The 12,741-nt window shown below is 37.4% G+C and overlaps 1 protein-coding gene across 1 annotated transcript; it reads right to left on the bottom strand.

Annotated features, from left to right (window-relative positions):
• tyr (tyrosinase) lies at window positions 1-5,849 on the bottom strand. The gene is made up of 5 exons (XM_059331450.1): window positions 5,022-5,849; window positions 4,356-4,572; window positions 2,336-2,483; window positions 1,042-1,223; window positions 1-248 (listed from the first exon to the last, which is right to left on the bottom strand). The coding sequence occupies exons 1-5, from the start codon at window positions 5,847-5,849 to the stop codon at window positions 1-3; spliced, it is 1,623 nt and encodes a 540-aa protein (XP_059187433.1).
• Between the last annotated feature and the right edge of the window lie 6,892 nt (window positions 5,850-12,741).

The following is a 12,741-nucleotide window of genomic DNA, read 5'->3' as shown; positions in this document are numbered from 1 at the left end:
TTATATCGTTGTTTGATATGAAGATGAACCTTCCTCTGAGCTGCTTTGCAGTAATGGCTGATTCTCTCCGTAGCTCTGCCTCCTCTTCCTCCTCTGGCTTCGCTTCCACTTCCTTCTTGCAACAATAACCACTGCAGCGATGACAGCAGCCAGCAGCGCCCCGAGGATGCCGGCTCCTAGCAGCCACTGCCAGATGTCCCGGGCCTGCTCGAGGTAGGGTGTCAGGAACTCCTGAACAAACCTCTGACCTGTTGGAGACACACAGGATGTATAACAGTTTAAGAAAACCACATCGTTTTTCTCAAGTAGCACAAATATCAGTGTAAAGCTGAGACTCTTGTGGATTCAATGAGCCCAGTTTTCTTTAAAATGAGCTGCTGTGACCTCTAGGATAATCACAGCCTCATGAAACTTTACAACCATAAACTAGAGCTTTCCTAGGTATATTGACAATAAGGGGGTTTCTCAGCAGTTTGAAGAACAGAAGTGCTCCTCATCCTATTGCTGAAAATACAGACATTTCCAAAATGACCAAAGTTTTTGAACTCAAATCGCAGCATTGATTCTTCTATGTTGTTTCAAAGGTCTTGGCATGTTGATTTAATATTCTGGAGGTTATTTCTGACGATTTTTATCCATTCTCTATATGAATAAAATGGCATTATTGAGCACTAAATGTGGGTAACAAATGCAATCAACCCAAAAAATTGCTGCAACAACTAATGGGACATAGTTGAAGATGGCCTGGACTTATGACCCTTTATTCACCATAATAGGTTTCAATAAATAACTAATTAATTCATTAAGTCATTTTAATTAGATATTTTTGAACAGAACAACTTGACACACAGTGCTGATCTTCATCTCAAATTAATCTTCAGGTTCAAAGCTTTCAGATGATGTCACCACTTCTATGTGCCATTTATTGTTGACTTGCTATCTCCCCCTAAACATCCACTGCCCACAACCACCAAAAAGGTCTTTGAACGATAAGAGCATAAACACTAATTTACTGGATTTGTTTTGCTGTTCTGTACTGACCAGGATCCAACAGGTAGGCATACTCAAATCCTAGAGCCTTGTTGGACAAGAAGTAGTCTCCGTTTCTGTAGAGCGGCAGGAAGGGCACCATGAAGTAACCATCATTGTGGCCAATGGGGGCGTTGGCACGTGGGTAGTTGGTCCGGAGAGGCTGGTGGAGTCTGAGCCAGCGTTCAAAGATGCTGCAGGAAAGAAGGAACAGAGATAAACAGGAGTGAAAGAGATTGGTCTTCTCCTGTATCTCAACCCTCTTTCTCATTCTGGACACGTACAGTAATGGAAAAAATGATTAGACCACCTTTCTTTTCTTCAATTTCCTGTTCATTTTAATGCCTGGTACAACTAAAGGTATATTTGTTTGGTCAAATATAATGATAACAACAAAAATAGCTGATAAGAATTTAATTTAGGAGCTGATATCTAGACATTTTCCATGGTTTACTTGATAATAACCAAAATCATTATCAAGAAAACCATGTAAAATGGCTACACTGCAAAAACTAGAATTAACCAAATACATGCTTAAAACGAGTAAAATGATCTGCCAGTGCAGTAAGTATTTTTTTCTTTGTAAGAATTCTTTAAATAAGTAAAAAATATCTAGGCACTGGAAAAACCAATGATGTCTTGAAATAAATCCAAATATACTTATTTTGAGCAATTGTGGCTTGAAAAGACCAACCGTAGTAACATTAAAATAAGCCAGCAATACTTGAAAAGAGCACGTTTTGGTGGTAGAAAATGCTTTTGAAATAGCATTCAAACTACATGCAACTAAAACGCTCAACTGGAACCAATATTTTAGGTAACAACTCACCATTTTCAACAGTTGAATAGCTTGAAAAGCATGAAAGGCTAACAATGTCAATCCTAAAAAGAAGTCTTTAAACAATAAGATAATCAAATAAGCACATAATAATCATACTAATAATTAAATGAGCACATAAAGCTATGGTCAGTAGGTAAATTATACTCAAAACAATATAATTTAGATACTATTGCTAGGTATAGGAACAAAAAACTTGGAAGGTTCATGTTTTTGCAGTGCATGTATCAGCTTTTAAATTAGACTCTTATGAGCCATTTTTGTTGTTATCATCATATTTGTCCAAACAAATGTACCTTTAGTTGTACCAGGCACTAAAATGAACAAGAAAGCAAGGAGAAAACAAGGGTGTTCTAATATTTTTTTTCATGACTGTATGTTTATACATCATTGCAAACAATTGTGGTTATTCGCTTCAGTGAATAGAAACAATTTACCAGATAAATAAGTGATTTTGTATCATTGTACCTGTCAATGAAAGCGTGGTGTAGCAGGAATATGGGGTCGTTAGCTGAACCCTGCACTGAGGACATGGAGCCGTTCATGAAGAGATGCAATGCGTTGTGCATGGTGCTCTGGCCTTGCACCGCCATGCCTGTTGTAGGACTGGCAAAACCTGCAGGAGGGAAGAAAAGTGAAAGTGTGAGAGTTATCAAAGTCTACGTTCAATTTAGGGGCACCGAATTATGGAATACCTTTTCCCATCTGGCAAAGAAGATATCTAAAAGCCCATTTAACTACTGTTTTAAAATTCTAATTCACACACAAATACACTTTTATATCTTGTTCATATTTGTTTTTATATTATTTTTGTTATTGTCATTATAACTTGTTGTTGATGTTATACACATGTTTTTTCTATTATCAGTTTATTACTTTCTTATAACTATGAAATTTTAGGTGGAGGCATTAAATTAGCCCATCCAGGTTTTCTGCCTCTCCTTGCACTTTACACTATATGTTTTCTTTGTCATGTTATGTGATTTTAACTGTGCAAATAAACCTAAACCTGAAACCTAAACATGTGGGAGGGAGCTGAGTAAAGTGATGAGAACTGTAGAGAGCCCAATGTTTTTGTTATAGACATTTAATTTGGTTGTGTAGGTGTGAAAATGTACTTCTTTTAACCATATGTGACATTTAAACAGAGTCGTACGGGCTGGATGTACTTACTTCTAGTGTTCCAAGTGCTCTTTCTCACATCTTTGAGACACTTAACTAACTCAGACTGCCAGTGGCACGTCGCTTGTGGTGCTCAAAGTGCCAAAAATATACATCTGACTCAACAGTGATTCTGATGTGTGATTGGTGACAGTGATTGATCTTTCCAGATATCATGACCTGGTTATTTAAGATAATCCACAGATATTGTTGTGAGCAGATTCCTGTAGGAAATATTTTCTTTCTACCATAGTTCCTAGGGCTGATATCTCCATCACTTGGCAACTGACCATTAAACAATCTAGACCCATGCAAGTAAATAACACAACAGGTAAGTTGATTTTAGGGGGAATTGTCCCTTTAATACTATCTGAAGGCCAATGACTGTGGAAGCAGTCATTACAATAGAACAGACTCTTTTTGAGAAATGCTTGTGGAAAATTCTCCAAGGTACTGTAACTATTAGTTTGACACTTATGTGAACTAAAACATATTAGGATTAAGTAACAATGTAAAAACAACCGATAATTACTCAGTTGTAGTGGTATGCATGGTTTGAGAACTGTTTTCAAATATTTCCCTCGACTTGAGTTTGTGTTTGTGCTTGCTTCTCTTTGAACGTATGCACCCGGACATGTGATTGTATCTCTATCCTTGCATGAACTATTCAGTGGTGCAAGTATTCAGATCTCTTACTTAAGTAAAAGTACTAATACCACACTGTGAAATTACTCCATTACAAGTAAAAGTCCTTCATTCAAAGTATCAGCATCCAAATGTATTTAAAATATCAAACGTAAAAGTACTCATTATGCAGAATGGCCCCACTCAGATTGCTATATATATATTCCAAATATATTATTAGATTATTTGTATTCATGCATTTATGTAAGCACTTTAATTTCGTAAAGAAAGGGCTCATTTTAACTACTTAATATGCTGTTATGATGTTTAATTTAAAAATGGTCTGATCACTTTTAATTGATCAGGTTTTTTATGTTAAATCTCGACCTGAAAAGTAACTGAAGCTGTCAGATAAATGTAGTGGAGTAAAAGTACAATATTTGCCTCTAAAATGTAGTGGAGTAGAAGTATAAAGTTACTCAAAATTATACTTAAGTACAGTACTTGAGTAATTGTACTTAGTTACTTTCCACCACTGGAACTAATGAGCCAAAATGTAAAGATTTCTTTTATAAAGACTATACATGTGACTCAAGTCCTTTGGTCCAAGTCAAGTTAGGTTGCAGGTTAAGCATGAAAGTACAGTAATATCAACAGTGTGTGTGTGTGTGTGTGTGTGTGTGTGTGTTTCTGCCACTCCTACCCTCTATGACGTTTCTAAAGCTCATATTGGAGAATCGGTCCATGGGTTCTGTCTCGTACTCGGGGAGGCCTACTGCGAAATCCACATCAGCTCTTGATGGGAGTCTGGTCACGCGGTTGGGATCATGATTGCCGGGGTTACGCAGCAGTGGACCCTCCCCAGTGGCGTTACACAATGCCTCTCGGTTGTTGTACTCCTCTGGCTGCGTGCAGATCACCTACACACACACATAACAGAGCTATTGTGGTTAAAGAGACTATGGACCTTCACGATTCACAAACTAATAAGAAGTGCAAGAAACAAACTACTGCAAGATCTCTGATAGATTTAGCTGAAGTTGCTGTTTCTGGCATACAGATACAAAACCCCTGAATGTTTTTCACTTTGATTTTTTATGTTGACTAGATTGTGGATGTGAATTCTGAAATCATTGTATGTTTCCACTCAAATCTCTCATTTCATTGGATTAAGAGTCTAAACCATCTTAAGAACAAGCGACCTGCACAGTGAAATGGAAATAAAACAAGCCTTTGTTTGTTTCTTGCGGAAAGGAATTTTAAATCTCTTAATAATGGATAAAAAAGGATTTGCTCATCGATCGCCATGTAGTTAAACATGCAGTTTTCTCTCACACTCTCAGAGAGTGAGACAATCAAATGTTCTTACCTTCCATGAGGAGAAGAGTGAAGCAGGGCTGATGAGGTTTGGATTGAGGGGGCTCCGTCCGCCCATCAGAGCATCTGTGCACACCTCACAGGACTGGGCGTCCCTCCAGTCCCAGTATGGGATGGTGAAGTTAAAATCTCCAGTCAGCTTTCTTATCTCATTCTCCCAGTGGAGCAGGAAGACTCTGTGCCAGGGCAGAAATGCAGACGATTCATGGGCGAAGTCGATGTCTCTCCATACGTTCCCTGGCCCTCCCAAGAAGGCGTCCCGGGACACATAGTAATGCATCCAGACAAACAGGTCATAGGTGTTGATATCTGAGAACATGGGATTCTCACCATTTTCACCCATCTCTGCTCTCGTTGCCGTGGAGATAACATAGTCACGGCTGACTGTGTTCTTTGCCAGGTTCAGATAAGAGATGAACTTCTGCTGCTCAGTTTGTGACATGGTCATGATGTTCCTGCGCACTGACTCCCTGTACTCTGCACAGTTTGAGCCCCAGTAACCAAACCTGCATTCACCGCAGTTAAAGCCTCCATAGTTTCCCGCACAACGACATGTTCGGTTGAAAAAAGCTAAAGGCCAGCGCTCTCTGTCATCAATCCCACTGTGTGGGTACTGGGGCCCATGGGGCTCTTCTGAGACCTCCACCTCAGTGCAAAAACCACGGCCCGACAGGGCACCGCAGGCTGAGCCGTCTCCTTCCCACACAGGGCAGCACTCTTTGGTCCGTAGTCCCTCTGAGTTGGCACATGGGCGAGGGAACTGGCATAAACAAGTCCCAATGAGCTGCAGCAGAACTACTGATACATACAAGCTCCTCATGATGAAAAATGATGAAAAAGTCAAAGCAGCTCCAGTTTTGACCACACTGATGAACTCCTGCTTGGAGTCAAGAAGAAGATGGAAACAAAAGAAAAAACTGATGCCAGTTTACAAAAAAAAAAGTTTCACTGTTGGAAAAGTTGCTTCTAATTAGTTGGCTGCAATGAGAAACATAGAAGACTGCACTGAAAATTTTAGTGGCATTTAGACTGAAAGAGTAAATGTAAAAACACTCTTCAGGTATTTTTTAACAGGCAACCAATTACTAACTTAATTGAAAAATGTCAGCTTGTATGTGTTTAAAATGTTCTACCCTCTATGCTACCCTCTAACCCTCCACCAAACCTGCTTCCACCTCTCTCTCTCTCTCTCTCTCTCACACCCAGCCAACAGTCTCTTGTTCTCTCTCTTCTCATTGAGCCAGTTTAGGGGCGGCCCTCTGACAAAATGTGTGATCAGTGAGGCACACACACACACACACACACATTCACTCATATGCAAGTATGCACTCACACAAAATCACATGCTCAGGATAATATTCCTGATTCCTCTTACATTTTCATCTCAAGACCAGCTGACCTCTGCTCCGCTATACCTCAGGCAGAAACAAAAATGTGTGTGTGTGTGTGTGTGTGTGTGTGTGTGTGTGTGTGTGTGTGTGTGTGTGTGTGTGTGCACACGTGCACCACCCCTTACCCTTGGCAAAGTCAGGCCCCGAATCTTCGTGTGATCAAGTTGAAATAATTGAAAAAGTATCACAAGATAATAAGTAAGACATTTGATATTACACAGTGCTGTATATTAACATATGTTTTTGCCACAGTAATCTGGAGGTTTTCAGCAAACTCAAGGTTAGTTTCTCCTCTGGTTTAAGTATGTATCTACGCTGATCAGTGTTAATCAGTGATTTTTCTCCACTTGGCCATATGTTTCATCATTATTAGTCTGAGTAACTATCTTAATCATTTAGGCAAAATAGCATTTTCAAATAAAGACGTAACATTATTTCCAGTCTAATTCAGCCATGTGAGGTCATATAAAACATACAGTTTGAGTTTAACCTGAATCCATAGCTGGTCGAGATACTGGTAAGTTTGAATACTAATGTTGTTTTGTGTACACCATCCAGCACTGTGCCTGCTTGAACAATTATTTTGGCACATCAGGCGTCTCTGAAGTAATTCTCTCAACTTTTGATCTACTTATCATCATAAAAAGTCAAACAGGTAGTCTCACTGAGATAATCTCTTTTAAAAAAAATCCAATTTCTGTTTCCTTTTGTTTGCTTGTCAGGTGTTCCACACCTCTTAAAAGTGAGCCAGATTCCTGGGTCTGTACAACACTCGCAGCAATTTCATTTTGAGGATCCTAAAGGTAATAAACCGGGAGCGTAGGCTGGATCATCCTTAGTGACAATGAGAATAGCACACATTTTGTTTTGTTAGAATTTAAAACAAGTTTTGCTTGAGAAGAGAGAACTTCACTTTTAACCTTCCAGTAATGTGTGAGGAAGTGAGAAGAGATTTTCACATTTTTTCTGCTTCTTCAAGGTGCCACTGTTGCTCACAGTCTACAACCCACTATTGCATTTACACACACAAACACAAAGTAGATGATCACAAAACACATGTAGGCTTCTGAGATGTTTTTTATTATGCAAGTGGTGTCAACATTATTATGAGTTTATTTCATTATGATTAATATATAAGGGTGATAATCAGTGCTACAAAAATTATTCTACCAAAAGCTATAACAAATGTTGGCTCTGTTAACACATAGACAGCTAAAATCTATTTAATTTGGCTTTTAATTAATGTCTTTCTAATTGTATTTTACTAATTCTTTCATTTTTGTCATGCTTTTTGATAGTCTTTTTAAAAAAAATTTGTTTTACATACACACATATTTGATCATCTCCTGTCTTTTTCTTGTCCACTTTTCTTGTCTATTTGAGCTGTCTATTAAATAAACTAACTAAATAAATAATGTATTATTATTATTAATATTATTGTTTTTATTTGTATTATTATTATTATGATTGACTATTATTATTGTTTTATTATTGTTATTATGATTAATAAAATATATTTATTATTATTATTATTATTATTATTAATAATAATAATAATAATAATAATAATAATAATTCAGCGGGAAGCTATTATTATTATTATTATTATTATTAATTAATTAATTAATTAATTAATCAATTAAATAAATAAATCATGTTTTATTATTAATATTATTATTGTTTTTATTTGTATTTGTATTATGCTTATGAGTGGTTAGTATTATTATTAATAATAATTATTTATTTATATAATAATAATAATAATAATAATAGTAAAAAGTGTACACTAAACTGTACTTAAGAACAGTAACCTACTTGATCATGTTGGCAACACTATTTCGTTTTTGTTTAGTTATAATAACTACTGTACAATTTGTGGTGATATATGTCATACAAATGCAATAACTGCATAAGAAAGTTAAAGAATTCTTTAAGAAACTTAATTTTACATTTATATGACAAAATAACGGACTCTTTGACAGTGTCCTCATCCTCTGTACCACATGATGCAGCGTGACGATCATCCGCACAATGCAAGAATGTGGAAACTACTAGGAAGAAAGAGAAAGAGAGAATTGGATATATGCTCTGCCTCCTTTGCAGACTGGTACAGTCGTGCCTTGGGCAGAAAGTCATCTACGCAAACCTCGGGATCACAAGCCGGTCACATGCTGCTGTAGCCAGGCACGGGGTGCAGCTTATCCCGCTGCAGGAACGCAGTGGAGCGCACATGAATGACCATCACAGGATAAACCTGTCCGCAGGGCTGCACTCAGACAGAGAGACAGACAGACAGACAGTGTGCAGCACCTATGTGTGTGAGAGAGCTTTTTCTGTGAACTTACTGAGAATTTCACCTTCAAGCTCTCAAGATACAACAGTTCACTTCAGTAAACCCTGCATAGTTCAACAACCACGTGACATCAAGTAAAGATTTCTCATGTCGCTCTTCTCCCCCCACCCCCACCCTCCAACAGGCCACAAGAGGGCAGCAGGACCCGTTTATTGCCTGGAACAGAGGTACACCACAGGGCGACTGTCTCTCACAGCGTGATTATTGCAGCAGTTAGAGTTTCTTCCTCATCACTTGTAATGAGACAGGAGGACAGGGAGAACACTGACGATCTGACCAGCTGGTGGTGTCTCTGATGGTTATTATGTGCCTTTTTTTCACTCCATAAAGCGTATTCGTATTAAATCCACCCCGCTGCCCTGCACAGATGAAAGACAAATCTTTCTACTACAGGGGAGAGACATAATTTGCACCTCACTGCTCAAGCAGATGATTTTGTCTCTTTGCTAGAAAATCTGATTGAAAATGAGAACATTGCTTTTCATTCCTGCCTTGAGAACAAGTGGAACTGCACCTTACTGGTTTTGTATTCTGGGAAACATCTTTCAACAGGTGAAAGGCTGGCTCACAGGACAGCAGTGATGGAGGGGGAAAAGTGCTGGTATAAGTGTTGATCATGAGTGTGTATGTACTGGAGGAAATTAAATGTGTGTGTTTGTGGCTGAGAATCAGAGATGGTCAGAGGTTATGACCTACTGACCTGCGACTCTTCGCTCCTTCAACCTCATCTGTATCCAGACAGAAAGTGAGGCAGATGGATAGGTCTACAATGAGATTAATCAATTAGTCGACTGACAGAATATCTGTATGTAACGATTAAAAAAAAAAAATCATATAGTAATATTTTAATTCACAAAACAGGATCCACTTTCTCAAATGTGAATACTTTCTTTTAAATATTTTTTTGACAAAATGATTAATTGAGAAGTTAACACATTAATCAATAATGGAAATGCTCCTTAATAATAATAATAATAATAATAATACATTTTATTTGGAGGCGCCTTTCTTGGCACTCAAGGACACCGTACAAAAAAGATAGAAAAGATACAGCAATAAAATACAATAAAATACACAGAATTAATAACAATACAATAGATAGATTAGATTGGACAGATTAGATTGGACAGGGTAATTGTCATCAGAGGGAATAAGCAGTTACTTAGTTGCAGCCCTAAAATACACAGATAAATAGTTTCTGTTTTAAGGGTGGCTTGGTTTTCACCTGAAATTTGCAAATTTTGCCATTTCATATCTGCAAGGTGAAGTTCACATACTGCTGCAGCATCCCCAGTTTGTGTGCTGTCCCTGTTATCAGGGCGTCCTGGTAGTCAGAGACACTATGACAGCTTGTCAGCCTGTGCTGACAGTTAACATCGACATTGAGGCTGCTTTTAGTTTGTATGCACCCAGACTCTGGAACTGCCTGCCAGACGATCTGAGGAAATGTTCTCCCCCCCTTCTCCTTTTTAAAAGTGCATTGAATTTGCATTTCTCTTCTTAAAATGTGATTTAAAAAACAGTGTTATGTTATATTACAAAAACAAAGCCCACATCTGTTCCAGTGGACTTCTCTCTCTGTTTTTTTTTTTTGTCAGGTTTTCACGCAATAATTTTATAATTACATATAAATCTGCCAATGCAGTGAGACTTTTCACTTGATTGCAATTCGTTTCAACCATAGACTGTATAAATTATAAGTTTCAACTAGTTTCAGAGATGAGTTGCATAATGTTGAAGTAGGAGGACAGTTCTGCCTTTTGTGTCAAAGTGTCACATGAATATTGACACTGTCTCATTAAGTGGGAAATTGGAAAACTCAGGAAGATTTCAAAATATATTCAAGACATATTTGTGACATTTTTTAAAGAAGGTTTATATGCAAAGCATGGAAATATTTTAACCCTATAAAGCCAAGTGTATCATATTTGATACATATGTTTTTGAGACCTCTACATCATCAGTGTGATATTTTCTTTTCCTGAAAAACCTGATGAATACATAAATTGATGATTAAAAAAACTGAGCAACAAATTTCACAAAAATACCAGATGTAGCAAAAATGATTTGCTGGTTCCACTGGTGGATCTGTCATTGCTGCGTGAAATATTCATGTCAGCAGATGTATGATGTTGTTTTATATGGAAAAAAAATATTTTGTATGTTTGAGGAAAATGTTAAAAGTAAAGTCAAAGTTTTATTTGGTTAAAAATATTGGGTTTTATGTGATTATGTTAGTTCAAGAAAAGCAAATTGGGTGCAACAAATTGCACAAAAAGATCAAACATGATCCAAATTAAATTCATATATGAAAATTGATATTGAATTTAAAAAAATGTTAGCGGTTAAACAAAAGCTCCAGTTTTGAAAATTTAGAATTTTCTGGCAATTATTTCACGGTTCAGGCTTTATAGGGTTAAAAGAGTAAATGTCTGATGACACCAGTGAAACAATTAAGATGATTAGGCTGGTTAGGAAATTGATATCAGAGGCTGAATGTTGAACACATGAGTAGTGGTTGAAAAAGTATTCAGATCCCTTAACTCGAGTAAAAATACTAATACCACACTGTGAAGTGACTCCACTACAAGTAAAAGTACATAAGCATCAGCATCAAAATGTACTTAAAGTATCAAAAAGTAAAGTACTCGTTATGCAGAATTGGCCCACTCAGAGTGTTATATCTAAATATATTATTGGATTGTTTGTATTGATGCATTTACAAAGATGCAGTGTTTTAATTTTCAGAAGAAAGGGCTCATTTTACCTAGTTTACTTAATATACTGTTATGCAGTATATAAAGAAAGTATAATCATTTTAAATGTATCATGTTTTAATCTTAACCTGTAAAGTAACTAAAGCTGTCAGCTAAATGTGGTGGAGTAAATAACACAACATTTGCCTCAAAATGTAATGTAGCAGAAGTATAAAGTTACAAGAAAATGGAAATACTTCAGTAAAATACACATACCTCAAAATGATACTTAAGTTCAATTCTTGAGTAAATAGTTACATTCCACCACTGCACATGACACAATCTTATTGTTTACTTTACTTAAAACGAATAAGTTACATTAAAACCCACATGTTTTACTTGTTTAATAAAGCAGAAATCACAGTATATGAGGGTGAATGTTTCATAACTGACGTCCTCGTTTCTCTGTTGGCATTATGCGGTTGTAGTTTTTTTTCTCTATTTGTCCTACTTAGAGTGGGAATATTGCAGACAAGTGACATCCCTGTAAATCAGCTATGTGTCTATGGCAACCATGGGTATCCACTGTTATTTTGAAATGCCATTGAATAATTGATTTGCCGACTGTGACACTGACTCTGTTGTGCTTGTGATTTGCGTAGGAGTGTGGTAAAAAGGGAATTTTATCCTATGGATGTTTAGATGCATGTGCTGCACGCTAGCTGAACACACACACACACACACACACACACACACACACACACACACACACACACACACACGGTGCTAGTGTGTTTTATAGGGTGTGCTTGTTGCGTTACTGTAATCTTATTTTCTCAACCAGGGGACCTGTCGCTGTGCAATGCACTCCACTTTAGCCCACACACTCTGCTTAACAGTGTCAGTGTCAGATTACACACAAACACACACACACACACACACACACACACACACACACACACACACACACACACACACACACACACACACACACACACGCACACAGTGCGGATGATTTTCATCTATCATCAGTTTCAGTCCAGTCCTCCATGAATCGACACACTCGAGTCTGTCACACGATTCTTTATCATTTTTCTGATTGATCAAAATTTGCATCAATAATGTTTCGAGTGTCCTTCTTAGAAATGAATGAGTGGAATGTGTGTGTGTGTGTGTGTGTGTGTGTGTGTTTGAGTGTGTGTGGGAGAGAAAGCGAGAGTTTGACTGACATCAAATGAGACAAATTGAGCTGATCCATTGGCTGCTTGTTGA

Source organism: Centropristis striata, chromosome 4, assembly GCF_030273125.1.
Source record: "Centropristis striata isolate RG_2023a ecotype Rhode Island chromosome 4, C.striata_1.0, whole genome shotgun sequence".
Taxonomy (NCBI): Eukaryota; Metazoa; Chordata; class Actinopteri; order Perciformes; family Serranidae; genus Centropristis; species Centropristis striata.
This window is presented reverse-complemented; position numbering and strand designations above follow the sequence as displayed.